Raw genomic sequence first — 15,100 nt, 5'->3', positions numbered from 1 at the left:
TTTTGGTGAGCGATACGTGTACGTGGCGTGAGTGAGGTGTAAACGATAGATACTTGTATACCTGTGCACGATTCGTAGCCGTCCAAAGTAGAACAAATAAAATCTGTTACAGTTCCGCCGATCGATCGCATCTCCGCGATGAGATAGGTACGCGTACATGGGTGTTCCCCTCACGATTAATCACGTCGATTACCGTCGGCAGTTCGAAACCGCGAGAGTTTCTACGTGTTAACGCGACCTCGCGTCGTTGCTTCGTCTGATTGTTAGAAAAAAGTCGGTACTTTCGCGAAACTCGTACTCGTTAAAGAAACGATCGTCGATTTCGGTCCCTCGTTTCGTTAGGCGCCGTCGAGCTGCCCGAAAAAGGAATGGTGACAAAGGGAAGATTGAATTCGCCGAGAAACTACATTTCTATTTCAAAACAGGATTAGATAGATCTAAGCAGAAAAATCTAACGTCGATGCGTGCGCGATCGATCGGCAGATGACGTACACACACATGCACACGCATACGCAGAGATATACATATAATATTTATATATATAATATGTACAGAGCGTCCCATTTCGAGCTTCGCGCGCAATTCGCTCTCCGGCCATGACCCGTTTCGAAAAATGTTTCGAGAGAGGCAGGTCCTTTGACTCCTTGCCGCCTCGCCTTCGAGACGTTTCTTGGAACCGATCGTAGCCCCGGAGATGATAATTGTTACGCCCGAAACTTCAACCGGGAGACTCTGCACATGTATGCGTTCGGTTCGTATCGGTTTAACATATACGTGTATACATATAAATACACGATATAATATACATATATACGTGTGCGTATATTATATACATGTATACGCATATAGCGGAAAACGAATTGTCTTATTTGCATTTGAGAAAATGAGTAGTACCGCGAGGAACTGACGATTCATTCTGTCCCCGGGCTTCTCCCTCGAGCTCCTGGAAGCGACCACCATGGGCGGCGGTTTATCCCCTAAAAGCCGATCTCTCATTAAATCACACATGTTCCATCGGATGCGTAACGGTGCCTCGCTTATCGCTAAGTTTGAAAAAGAAAAAACAACAGCAGTGCGCAACGCGAATAATGAGAGACCGTTCGCAGCATAATCGTTTCGTCGATTGCGCCGTCTGAACGATTACAATTTTTCCACCCTCCGGAGGGATAGACGCGATCAACTCGAAAACGGTAACGCGGATAGCTCGGTTAAACGTTTAACTAATTCTGCTGGTTCGCAGGGACAATGATGAAAGTATAATTTTGTTCAACTATGCATTATCTGGATTTCTATATTATGTAGGTACACATGTATACGCTAGATAGAGGGCCGATGGTTCGATGCAAACAGAGATAGAGAGAAAGAAAGATAGATAGAGGTAGATAGATAGAGAGAGAGAGATAGAAAGTGAGAGAGGGAGGTGAAATAGAAACGGAAATTCGTATCACTGCTATAAGAACTGCGCTATATCGATAACACTGTATATCGGACACAGCACGTATGCGGTATGTGTATATAGACCTAATGGTAATCGTAATGGATACATTGCAGGCAGTGTCTGGTGTTGTCTCGCTACACGCAAGAAGTAAGTCGTCGATTTCTTTACGATACGACCCGGCCTCGAGAATTCCGGGAGGAAGAAAGTAGAAGAATCAAGGAGACAGGGGAGACATCTCGTTCGTCGCGGACGCGAATAAGGTAAGACTAATATGCACCGACGTAAAGTAAACGTAAAGTGAAGCTATAGACGCGAGGCGGGTGCAAGTAGATATAGTCGGTTGGTGGTCGGACGCGAGACGAGAACAAGTATGCAGATAGTCAGATACAGTCGGTTAGCGGTCGTGGTCAGACGCGAGAACAAGTAGATACAGTCAGTTAGTGGCTGGACACGAGGAGACGCGCGCTGGACCAAATCTCAATCTACTAAAGCGTATTGTAAATTCTGAATTGCTAAATCGATTGGACGTAGTTAGATCTCGCGACGAACGAGATCGATGGGTGGAATATCGAGTTCCTCGACACAGAATAACGATAAAGAGACCTCGGGGGATAAATTGCAGATCGAAGATTCGAACGTCCTGTCATTTGGCAGCTCGTTTGCTTTCTATTCTCATTCCCATTCTCTCTCCGGCCATGACCCGTTTCGAAAAATGTTTCGAGAGAGGCAGGTCCTTTGACTCCTTGCCGCCTCGCCTTCGAGACGTTTCTTGGAACCGATCGTAGCCCCGGAGATGATAATTGTTACGCCCGAAACTTCAACCGGGAGACTCTGCACATGTATGCGTTCGGTTCGTATCGGTTTAACATATACGTGTATACATATAAATACACGATATAATATACATATATACGTGTGCGTATATTATATACATGTATACGCATATAGCGGAAAACGAATTGTCTTATTTGCATTTGAGAAAATGAGTAGTACCGCGAGGAACTGACGATTCATTCTGTCCCCGGGCTTCTCCCTCGAGCTCCTGGAAGCGACCACCATGGGCGGCGGTTTATCCCCTAAAAGCCGATCTCTCATTAAATCACACATGTTCCATCGGATGCGTAACGGTGCCTCGCTTATCGCTAAGTTTGAAAAAGAAAAAACAACAGCAGTGCGCAACGCGAATAATGAGAGACCGTTCGCAGCATAATCGTTTCGTCGATTGCGCCGTCTGAACGATTACAATTTTTCCACCCTCCGGAGGGATAGACGCGATCAACTCGAAAACGGTAACGCGGATAGCTCGGTTAAACGTTTAACTAATTCTGCTGGTTCGCAGGGACAATGATGAAAGTATAATTTTGTTCAACTATGCATTATCTGGATTTCTATATTATGTAGGTACACATGTATACGCTAGATAGAGGGCCGATGGTTCGATGCAAACAGAGATAGAGAGAAAGAAAGATAGATAGAGGTAGATAGATAGAGAGAGAGAGATAGAAAGTGAGAGAGGGAGGTGAAATAGAAACGGAAATTCGTATCACTGCTATAAGAACTGCGCTATATCGATAACACTGTATATCGGACACAGCACGTATGCGGTATGTGTATATAGACCTAATGGTAATCGTAATGGATACATTGCAGGCAGTGTCTGGTGTTGTCTCGCTACACGCAAGAAGTAAGTCGTCGATTTCTTTACGATACGACCCGGCCTCGAGAATTCCGGGAGGAAGAAAGTAGAAGAATCAAGGAGACAGGGGAGACATCTCGTTCGTCGCGGACGCGAATAAGGTAAGACTAATATGCACCGACGTAAAGTAAACGTAAAGTGAAGCTATAGACGCGAGGCGGGTGCAAGTAGATATAGTCGGTTGGTGGTCGGACGCGAGACGAGAACAAGTATGCAGATAGTCAGATACAGTCGGTTAGCGGTCGTGGTCAGACGCGAGAACAAGTAGATACAGTCAGTTAGTGGCTGGACACGAGGAGACGCGCGCTGGACCAAATCTCAATCTACTAAAGCGTATTGTAAATTCTGAATTGCTAAATCGATTGGACGTAGTTAGATCTCGCGACGAACGAGATCGATGGGTGGAATATCGAGTTCCTCGACACAGAATAACGATAAAGAGACCTCGGGGGATAAATTGCAGATCGAAGATTCGAACGTCCTGTCATTTGGCAGCTCGTTTGCTTTCTATTCTCATTCCCATTCCCTGCGAGACGTCGCGTCGCGTCGCCACATCGCGAACACGAACTATCCCGCGGTAACGATGTCGATGAGTGTGAAACGCGTATACGAAATGCGTGATGTCATACGTTAAATACAGTAAACGTCTCTGTGTCGAGTAGTGCACGATACTGCGAAAAGTTGGAAAGAAATTAGGAAAGAGAATGGGACAGGCGAGAAGGTTTTAATCTATAGGAGCTCTCTCCAGGAGCCGAGGATGCAGATCGATCCTGAAAACGAATTAAAACCTGTTTAATTGAATTTTCGCGAGTACGGAAAAAGACTAGACGCGGAGAGTGTCAAAGGAGGAAGGTGATCAAAGGTGAAGCGAGCGGGCAGGCTCGGTGAAAAGCCGAAGCTTCACCGAGACGATCTATCCGTCACGACGTCACCTCTCCCGTTTCCTCATCCGCCTAGGATCCGTTCACTTGACGGACGCGCACCAACTCTCCGCGCTCTTCCGCAAATCCTTCGTTCGAACAGAAACGTTTTGCGTGCGAGCTTCGAGCTCAACGGACTTACCTCTCGTTAATTCTTCTACTACTGTAACTAATCTCTCTAGTCTCTAATTGTATCGTGTGCATCTACGAATGGGAGCAACAACGTCGTCCGACCGACGTCGCGCCGCGTCGCGCTTTTCCACTTTCGCTTCGCGTTTATGACAATCACCCTACCGGGATCCATTTCACTACCGATTTCTCATTCTTCACAATACGTTTGCTACTGACGTGCGTGTAATCGACTCGAGAATGCTCTTTTCTATTTTCGGTGGAATAATAATTTCGAGAAGCGACGGAACGACGAGAAAAATTGTCGTTTCGTTATTTCTCGATCGATTCGCGACTCTATAAACGTTTACTCCAATCAAACGTTCTCTCCTTCGTTCACGTACTTATTAGGAATTAATGTTCGGATATGACAGATTGTTCATGATTTAAAAGGCACTCGGCCAGCGATCTTCGAAATACGACTTGCTCATCATAATTTCATCGGATCCCCATGACAGCTTCGAAGAAGAAACGTCGCGGGTCTCTGAGTTAAGGATGTATTGGCTATACAGTCAATCCCAAAAGTTTATGTACCTTAGAAAAACGCATTTCCTATAATTAAAAAGAAATCAGACGTCGGAAGAATGATGCTAATAATAAATAGCTACGTGCTAAAAAGTATATAAGGAAATATCCAAGTTAAGTATTGACGCTGACTTCTTTTTTCAGAATTGCGAAAAATGCTTCAAATAAAAGTTGTTTTCCTTCTAATTTCGATATTTAACTAGTTACGTATGATTATTTGGCATTTTAGTGATGTTGACAAAATCCGACCATCCCAGCGTCGAAACGGCGAACTTTTGGCAAAAAATTTCGTTTTTCCTCAATTACTCCTAAACTGTTGGTCCTACGGAAAAATTGCAAAAGACCTTTCTTGTAGAGAACGACGAGATCTACAATTTCTATATAAAACTTTTTCGCTAGCATTAATATTTAACTAGTTATTGACGAAAAACGAAAAAGCAGTTTTTTGCAAATTACTCGTTAACTATTGACGGTAGCGAAAAATTTTTACATGGAAATTGTAGATCTCGTCGTCCTCTACAAGAAAGATCTGATGCAATTTTCCCGTAAGTCAAAGGGTTTGGGAGTTATTGGCCAAAAACGAAAATTTGGAAGAAATTGAAGGGGTACCCCTTGGAAAAATCTCGGAAAAATCGAAAATTTTTTGTTGTTGTTTATTATTAGCAATGTTCTTCCGACGTGTGATTTCTTTTTAAAAAATGCGTTACTAAAGTGTATAAACTTTTGGGATTGACTGTATAGCCAATACATCCTTAAGTATGCGCGCGAGTAGTAGTAAGGTGGTTGCACGTAATATTAATTCTAAGAATTTTCAAGAGTTTTCGGGAGGTTGTTTTCGGGACCCGCGTTGCGTCTCGTTGATACTTCCCGTGTTTGTTTGCTGCTTTTGCGAGGAGGCTAGACCAGAAATAGTAAATGGGCAGATGTTAGAGTCCGCCCACGTGTTGGCCGCCTGACGTCACGTCGGTCGTGTGGGCGACGGGCGGACGGGCGTACCGAGCGATACGAGAGGGTAGGGGCGAAAGGAACTGCGGAACGAAAAATGTTCTGTGTCGAGAAAACAAGGGATGCCTGAGTCGAGAGAAACGCTATGAGAGGACGAGGTAGGAAAAAAAATAAGATATTTTGTTATCGTGAACAGACAAACTAGTTTAGAAAAAAAACGCGACGACAACGAATTAAACGAGAAACGGTATCTACGTTATATCTATGTAGTAAATAAATTCTATTACGTACGCGCAGAGTATTGCTTTACCTTTGCATTGATCTCGTATATTTCTATCGCTTCGTCTACCCTCAAGAATCGACGCGCAATGACGGGACTGAAAGGTCGGAACCCGAGAATTCCCGCAGGACGGGATACGCGATCGCGGTGATCTGATCAAGGATTTAACGGAGAAGTTGGGAGGACGACTGCGAGGACACAGATCGCGATCGACGCGATCCAGTAATCCATTCTTCTTCGCATCCTCGGTCAACTCGATCTTCAGAAAAGAGATCGGAGAGATTGGAAGAAAATTTACTGGCAGGAAAAAATCAGCTTAACCCTCGCGTCTAAGGATCTCTCACGGAAGTTGACGATGCAGCTTTGACCCAACGATATTCAGAATCTTTTTATAAATCTTTCAAAAGCGGTCTAGAGAATTAATTTTCATCGAATCTCTGCTATTCGAACATCGACCACTGCGATGTAAAAAAATATAAAAATATCAAGAGAGAGAGAGAGAGGGAGCCAGAGAAAGGAAGACTGAGAGAGAGAGCGGAGGAGAAGGAGAGAAGAGAGAAGGCGAACGACGATGCAAAGATGAAAGGGGAGGAAACAGGCTTTTTTCTCTCGCGACGATGTGCGCCTCGATGAATCGGTTAACTGTGTTAACAGTTCACCGATCATCTTCGCTCATCAACCGTGAACGCGCACCACGTACGCATATTGCCGTATACACCTACCCTCTTCCCTCTCGGATGCGTCGCGTAAAAGCGTCGTATAAAAGCGACTGCCGCGTCGATGTTAAAACGTAGACTGTCGCTACTGGCACAGACTATTCTCGTAGTAGCTTTGCTGTAGTTAACATAAATTTATTCCTCGACTGAGGAAATTACCCGGTCATGCCGATCTCTTTTCATGCGTACCAGTTCTGTTCGAGGTGATCCATATCCCGTATTCTTGTACTTTCGAATCGGCCTTTTACAACCGGAACGGAAGTACGCGAGCCTGCATCTCCTACCATACAGCTCGTTCTTCAACGATGAAAAGAGAACGATTAAATACTGTCGAGGATCCGGCAAATTATGAAATGGGGCGATCGATTTCGCGTCCTGTTCCTCGATCGAAATTCGTACAGCCTTTTGCAAAGCCGCGCTTAAACACGCGTAACGCGGAGAGACTTTTTGACCGCGGACGAGCATCGGATCGGTCGATTACACTTTTCTTGGGTGCGCGGCGCGGCGCCATGCCGGGTCATCTGTAAATACTAGATACGTATACGTATAGAATATATCGCGATTAGAGGTGCACACATTCTCCGTAAACCAATTATTCGCTGACACGGAAAGCCTGCTGTGCTCTTCTCGTGCAGCGAGTTTCAAGGGCAAAGCTGACCCTCTCGAGTAGCTCTCGCCCTCTCCGTAACCTCCGTCTCTTCGTCGCGCGTCACAGTCGATTCTCCGTGACCAGCTTCCAACGACGACGGGATAACTCACCGTCGAGTTCGAGTCGTACGATCAGGTACGCATCGCGGCACGCCGCGAGGATGCGACGTTCTGATCGGGGAAACTACTAATTAATAACTTAGCTGGTAAAAGTAATTTCTGGACGGTAGAATCGATGGCGCGACGAGCATCGGCTACTCGATATCTATACGTACTCGTCGATGTTTATTAGACGCGTTATCGTTCTCGAACTCGAGTGTCGGCGTACGAAAGAAGAAAAAACGTGGCACCATGTATTACCACAGACACGGATACGGCTGTACGCCGTCGCGTGCGTAATCGAATATTCGCGGGTACGAATACGAAAACTCACCCTTCTCGGATTCGTCGGGCTCGTCGCTAGCACATTCGGGCGTGCTTCGTTCTTCCTCGCTGCTGCTGAAGCTCCTCTGAGGCTGAAGACCGGGCTGACCACCGACCGGCTGCGGGAGATGCGCGCTTTGCATTTGATGGACCGAATGCTGTTGCGAGGGATGCATCATGGTTCGAGGTGGTCCCGCTTCTATCGGCCCTTGACCGTACGTCATCGCGAGCTCCGCGTGTTGGTCCTAAAAATCGACGAGGAGAATTCGATTTTCGAGAACGGGAGAACTCGAAGCCACTGATCCGCGAGTACAGACGCGTATACGTGGGTCAGTGACAGAACGGACATCGAACATCGAGATTTCGCACACTGTACGTAGATAAAATTGAAGTACATAAAACACGGCGCAGAAGCAAGATGCGATGAAATGAAACGAGATGAAAGGAGATGGATAGGAAGAGAAGGTGGGGAGACAAGGTCCGCGCGAGAGAGACAGAGATAGAGAGAAGCGAAAGTGAAAGCGAAGAAACATAGATTTTTCGGATCCTGCAGATGCGACAGTTCTTGGCTGCTGGCTCGTAACGGTAAAGCACGCAAAAAGCAAAGATCGAGTAGAAGAGGCGGCGACGATTTTCGTTCCGTTGTTGTTGTTCCACGTTGATTCTGGCCGTTGGACTTCCGATGGGATGGTCACGTACACGAATATCGTGCAATCGCCGGTACAAACCAGATGATGCACAAATGACTGGTAGAATGCTCGGCATCCGTGTTCCAGTTGTTTCCCAGTAGGATTCGATCCGAAGAACCGGGTCCCACTCACCGGAAAGATCGGTCGCTGTCTCTGCTGTTTCGACAGCTGCTCCATGAGACCGTCGATCTCGTCCTTGTAGAGACTTGGATCATCCTCCGGGTACGCGTCCGGATGTCTCGGCGGTTGCTGCGTCTGATGAGTCTGATGGGTTTGATGCGTCTGATGCGTTAGATGAGTCTGAAGCGATGGAGCTACGTGGGGCGTCGGCAAACTTCTCGAGTGAGGCGAAACGGTCATATCCACCCCGCTATCAGTCGTCGACATTCGACGGCCTGAATCCTGTAATCGTCAGCAAAAAGCTGCCATTTCTCTTTTTTTGTTTCGTATCGGAAACGAGCCAAATTCACCGCGATTCTGGTTGCAGCTGCGGTTGCAAACGGTGCACGCGGAATTCGTTTCGCTTTCGTTCTTGTCGCGTGGTCGTGCATATCGGCATGTGGTGAAACGATGCAGCCTTTCGACTCGTCTTTGGACAATTTATCTTCGTTCGATCAGTTTTTGTTTTTTCTTTTTTTTGCTCCCGCCCTAACTAACGACAAGCTCGCCTCTTTGAGCGAAATTAAAACTATCCAAAGACGACGCGGCAAATGATCGGCGGCAACGAGCACGATGAAAGCGACGAGTATGATCAAGGAAGTTAGGGACCGCGCGGCGCGCGTATCTATCGCCTCACCCTTCGACCGAATTCGAACTTGCTCGGCGAAGTGTCTTTTGCGATCGTTATCGTCGTTGTTGTAGCTGCTGTATCGTTGTACATCCAGAGCAACGGTGCGTGCACGAGCGCTACACATACGTAACGAGACCGCGGAGAGCCGACCACCGCGATCTAAACGCAATACTTAAGCGAACAGATGTAAATCGTACTTGCTCCTGCTGCGAGTACTGTCTCTTGAGCAGGTTTCCGCTCCTTAGCAACAACGGCAAATTCTCCTTTTCTGCCGCGCTGTGCGCTCTCTCGAGTTTCGGTCTTTTATCCTGAGCTTGGTCCACGAGTCCCGGAGGACCACCCACCTGCATGTCCTGCATCCGCCGCAGCAACGCGTTGTCCCCGGCGGCTAGCCCCGGCTTCGTTATCCATTGTCCGGTCTTCGACAGCAGTTCTTGCTTCTTGCGGCACAAAATGCACACCCACACTACCTGCAATTCAACGAACGGGTTCGAGCCGATCAGTCGAGATCGTTCGAACGTTATCGGAAGCAGGACGGAGAAACGGGACGAAATGGAGGAAATTCGATAGCTCGCCCGCGAGCAGCCATCTAAAATAATCCGCGCGCAAAGGTGTGAAAGAGAGACGAAACGAGATCAATGACAAAGGAAGGGTTGCAGCGATCGATTCGAGCGTCCGTCGCTCGTGGGACGAAGATATTAATAGGGAATCGATCGAGTTGCGATGCTAATCAATAGAAACCTTCTTTTAGGCTGAAGCAACGAATGATTCGCACCGTGACTCCGTTATCGGCCGTATTTTATATTTTATATTTATACTGCATCAGTCGAGACAAAGCGCGATGAATGAACGTAAAACAATGTTTATATACCGGAGTTCCTCGACGACCACATTCTTTACGTCTGTTCGCGATGATGAATAATCACTGGGTCCACTGGATTCGGAGGACACGATTTCCGGCACGGCGCGTGGCGACACTACTTGGACGTAACGGGTAGAATTCTGTACGAGCACTATAGGAGCGACTAAATAAATAGATCGTAAACGTTAAGACTACCCGCGTCACTGTCATCCACGCACGTACGCACCAAACACGGAATCGGACGAGTCGTGGGAACGCATCTCGTTCGATTGCGAGATTACGAGCGAAGGCGACGACGCATATTAACGACATAGAATAGGATACGACGCGAGAAGAAAACGCGTCGTCTACAGTCGATTCGATCGAATTTACGAATCGACATGATTCCCGAGCGTCGCGAAGCACTCGCCTCGGTTCGGCGAGTAGCGTCGGAGAGATCGAGGGACTCGCGCATAGTTCCGCGCGCTGCAAACGAAAAGTACGAGTTTCTTTTTGAAGAACTTGCAACGAGCGAATCTGGCTGCAGACTGACGAGGTGGCCCGGCCATGGAACGGAGGAACAACGGAGAGGAATGCACCGAACGGGAAAAGAAAGAGAAAGGACGCGAGTGCAAAACGGGATAAAAAGGGAGGCGAAAACGAGAGAGGGTGGAACGAGAACCGAAGCGGGAAAGATAGACGGCGGTAGGGGGTGGTGCGGGCTGAGAGCACTCGCTCGAGTTGCCTAGGTAGCAATATGTCAAGTGCTCAACCCCTTTCCATCGTTCCCACCACCTTCTCGCCGATCCTCGTGCCCCCGTCGCCGCAACCTACCGAGCATTCCCATCCGCGTAGGTAGCTCGGTACACTTTCCGTACGTGCGCGCTCTATTTTCTTTAGCCTAAAAAGAGGAAAACGTAGTGGCCGTCGTCGACGTCGCTGGCGTTGGTGTTGATAGGAGCGAGAGTGGGAGTCTCGGATGGCCCTGGAGTCGTTCTCGGTTCTCTCTTTCGTTGTTACACCGTAGTAGCGGAGGAGGGTTGGCGGAACCTGCGGGGGTGGCGCGTAGCGGTTGCGAGCCCGGGAAACGAGAACTCGGTCGTAACGTGTAAATGATGATTAGTTCGCCGGCTCGAGGCGAGTTGCCGGTGATTTGCATTAATTAATTAGGAGCCAATTAATTCCGATTACTTTATCACGAACCATGTATACGCAGCTCGTGCGTAGGTCCGTTCGGAAACGACCGCAAGACCGAATAATCGAACACGATGTTCGATCACCTGTCTACCTGTGTATTATCCATTTTCACTTGAAATTTATTTTACGAACGTTGCCTCATTAAGTCCGACGAGCTACGAACTGCGCGACCGAAATTTTACATACAGGTGCGGTCGTCTGATTGTCTTCACCGAGAAAAGCTGGAAGCAACGTATCGAGAAAGGACTGATAGTTTTGCGAATGCCTCGAATACCTATTCTAAAAACTCGAAGAACTTTCGATTAATCTCGTCCTCTTCGTTTTCGAACACGGAACCTTATTCCTGTATCGCTTACACGTGGACTCGTACAGCTGGGTTCCGAAACCGCGTATCGTGTTCTTCCGATCTCAGTTTTCCAATTTCTCTTCGTCAAAATTTGAACGTAAATCGACGAACGACCGAATTACTAAACTTACAAGTTTCGACTCGATATCGGAGCCTCGAAGGCACCGAGTGGACGACTAATTTCTCGATGGAGGAAAGGAGGCAGCCGCGTGGGAGAGAGACGACGGGGGAGTAAGGGATGGAACGTGGAATACTTCCTCTGACATTCGTAGGGATCGCGATTAGAATTATCATCGGTCCACTCGCTGCTCTGACACGAATACCAGAAATAGACGATACGTATCGATACTCGGTTCCCGTGTATTCGGTTAAATGAAAGCGCGGAATGGATCAACATAGACGGAGAAACCGTCTACCACGGATCTTGCCATGAGCTATTCGCCTCCGCGTGCCTCAGTTAGGTTTCCGGACATTTGCTAATTTCGAGCTAGTTTCGATGTTGATCCCGACTAGCTATAATTCTGATGACCGCGCAAACTATGCGACCGTTAGAGTCGTATCGTGCAATCGTCTATTTACGAATCGTGAATACGTAAGTAAGCGTATTCGTTCGAGCGTTTTTAAGGTATTCGCGAAGCGTCGAAAGCCTAGATCGAGCTATCGTGACGATACCGTAATCGTATCGATTAAGAGGAACGTTCGAGTCATCTACTCGTCAGCGATTTAGCTAATTTCATTAAGAAAAATGCAACGGTCGTTTCCTCGTTCGACCGCGCATTCACCTACGCGCGACGATCGCGTCACGACGAGCCCAGCCGAGGCCAATGGGGAGACCGACGCGACGGTAAGGACACCGCGATGAAAGGAAGGACGACGCAAACTTATCGTTTATCAGCCACCTTCTACTCGACGTTTCACCGCCTATTCCAGTTCGTACCTACCCGAGAACCTCCGTCCGCGCTAACCCATTGCAAGCTCTGTAACCCTCTCTACGCGAAACTTAACTCGGATCAATATGTTGCGTCACGTTTCGCTCCCCCCGCGTGCCGTGTGCCTCGCCGTGTGGCTCGCTCGACAGCCATCCTCCACCACCGCCACTGCCACCCACAGCGTCGTCCACCCGTTTCAGCCCTCCGTTGCTTGCAAAAGTGACGTCATGCAGGGACGCGCCCCATTCATACGCTCTCCCACGCAGAGAGACGAAAGACGATCAAAAGAAAGCGAACCCCTTTAGAATCGAAGAAGTAACGTTAACGCGACTCGATCGAAGGAAAACAACAGAAGAGAGTCGAACAGCGCGGAGAGCGCTAAGTTCTTTAGATGAAACTCGAAGCGGTTGTTTGAAAGATCGGTAATTCCACCATTGGGAGAAGGTTTTCATTGGTATGCTTGAACGTAAAAACGAACCTCGTGAAATGTTCGAGCGCAGAGGCGCGTCGAGTACTCGAGGTTGACGATGGAGAACAGAAGTAGTGGAGTATCGCATCGTTGCGCACGGTGGAACGTTACCAACGCGTACTTCATACAAAAAGGTTGAAAAGAAGAAAATTGGAGCGGCGCGCCGCGAAACACGATTTCTACGAACGCGAGCGGTGCGTACGCTTTCGATCTCGTTCCTACCTTGTTCGAACGTAGAGTGACTTTTCCGCCGCAGCGTGCGCAGCACCGGATGCTGCAGTAGTTGCAGATGTGCCCGATGCCATCCGCGAATTTCGTCTTCAGGCATATGTGGCACGTGACCTGGAGCTCCACGCCTCCCGCCTTCTTGTGTTTCTCCGAGCAGGCACGTATCATATCCTCCAGGATCTTCACCTCATCCTGTTTCAACCTATAAATGATAACGCGATCGATTATGCTTCCGACTAACTTTTCGAAACGCTTCGATCGATTCGCGAGCCGCCTAAAGCTTGCGACGCGTGATGCTCTACGTTTCTACAATTCTACATTCTACGCACTGGTACGGTTCGATCTGCCTGCGTTTCGCAAAAGGTTAACGGGAAATGGTTGCGAGCGGTGCGGATAAAGCAAGAGCGAACGTCGCGAGCAAACGTCGAGTGTCGTCCAGATCGTTCGATCTCCTTTTTTTAAAGGGTGCGACGGGAAGGTATAAAAAAAGAAGACTGTTCGATCGGGGCAGCGCAGCGGTAGGTAAACACAAAAATAGGATTGCAGCGGAATCGAGGGAACGGTCGAGCTTAAATATCGATGCGGAGTCAATTTATCGGTGAGGTAATTGAACCGAAGCAGAGCATGGCCAATGGTATTGATTTAGATCTAATCGCTTCTAACTTACCGAACGCATCCTCGTATTTCACGGTGAGGCTAAAGACGGAACGCGATTAACTACATTTTTAGTTACTCTCTTCCATCCTTCGAGTCCTGACCTGATCCGATCGACTCGCAATTTCACACGGGACAGACGCGGCATAGAGCGACGCGACGGTCGACTTAGTTTCGAAGGAAAAATTTGCGTTTTACAGCGGTAACCTAAATCTCGAGTTTGTCGATCGAGTCAAAGGTCGTAGCTGTACGTCACAGGGGGTACACACTACACACGTGCGCGAGTAGTAGGTATTTACTTACGTGCCCGCGCACCGCCCACGATACTCTAATTGCTTTACCAATAATCGCGCGCGTCGAGCACGCAACGACGCGGTGCGGCGTGGTTGCGATCGGTCGTGCAGGAACGGAAACGAAACCGAAGAGCGAACGGAAAGGGAAACGCGAAAACGTCGCGTCTCTACGGCTGCGTTTTCCCACGAGACACAAGGACCTGTCCGTCCCGACCGACCCGCGAAAAGAAAAATATTCTTTCGCGTCAAAGAGGATAGGTACAGAGAGAAGGGGTGCAGAGGAGCGGATCAAAGGCGCGGAACCGAGAGAAGAAATGTAGGTTACCGAACGAACGCCTCCCGTTATTTCACACTCTGTCGCGACTCTTCTGTCCCACAAAATGTCTGTGCGACACGATTTTTTAAAAGACGCGTAATGAAACATCCTCGTTCTCTCCTCGATATTCATTTCGCGTAACGAATCGAGTCACTCGAGTTTAAAGTTAGTTTAGTCGAGGCGAGGGAAGTCGCTAACGAGGAATTAGGCTTGCATGGAATCGGGAGACGATGATGATTACGTCGAAAAGTTCCATCGATTCGTGTACGCGAACGCGGACTGGAGAAACGACACGGGGATGAAAGAGGGTACGTCTATTTTTACGCGAGTTCCCTTCTGACGGTTCCGACGTGGCAACCAGTCTCCTGTCCGAGACAAAATCGTTGCCGCTTCTCTCTGCACGGACTGCGGAAACCTAGCTCTAATATTTAAGAGTCCAATCGGATTCGTTCTCCCGATTCAGCATCTTTTGCACTCCGATCATAATTCCTGTTCACATCCCCTATATTGGCTGTACATATGTAGTTACGCGGGACGGCGGTAGCTCGTTACCGGGCCACGTCGCGTTGAGGCTTGCTCCTTTCCATTT

General features: G+C 48.1%; 1 protein-coding gene across 17 annotated transcripts in view; it reads right to left on the bottom strand.

The window, feature by feature from the left end:
- Rim (Rab3 interacting molecule) overlaps positions 1–15,100 on the bottom strand; it is a 50,277-nt gene that overhangs the window by 31,452 nt on the left and 3,725 nt on the right. For 12 of the 17 annotated variants that reach the window (XM_026811828.1, XM_026811829.1, XM_026811830.1 and 9 more), the window contains 4 exons: positions 13,243–13,450; positions 9,436–9,708; positions 8,581–8,850; positions 7,770–8,004 (listed from right to left, as the gene is read on the bottom strand). In XM_026811828.1, coding sequence (XP_026667629.1) covers positions 7,770–8,004; positions 8,581–8,850; positions 9,436–9,708; positions 13,243–13,450 — 986 coding nt within the window. Of the gene's footprint in view, positions 1–894; positions 1,554–7,769; positions 8,005–8,580; positions 8,851–9,435; positions 9,709–10,109; positions 10,657–13,242; positions 13,451–13,577; positions 13,603–15,100 lie in introns of those variants that run through there. The other 5 variants (XM_026811831.1, XM_026811825.1, XM_026811833.1 and 2 more) reach the window with 5 other exon arrangements.

The sequence above is a fragment of the Ceratina calcarata genome, unplaced genomic scaffold (assembly GCF_001652005.2).
Source record: "Ceratina calcarata isolate Rehan_Ccalc_2016 unplaced genomic scaffold, ASM165200v1 scaffold25, whole genome shotgun sequence".
In the NCBI taxonomy this organism is placed as follows: Eukaryota; Metazoa; Arthropoda; class Insecta; order Hymenoptera; family Apidae; genus Ceratina; species Ceratina calcarata.
This window is presented reverse-complemented; position numbering and strand designations above follow the sequence as displayed.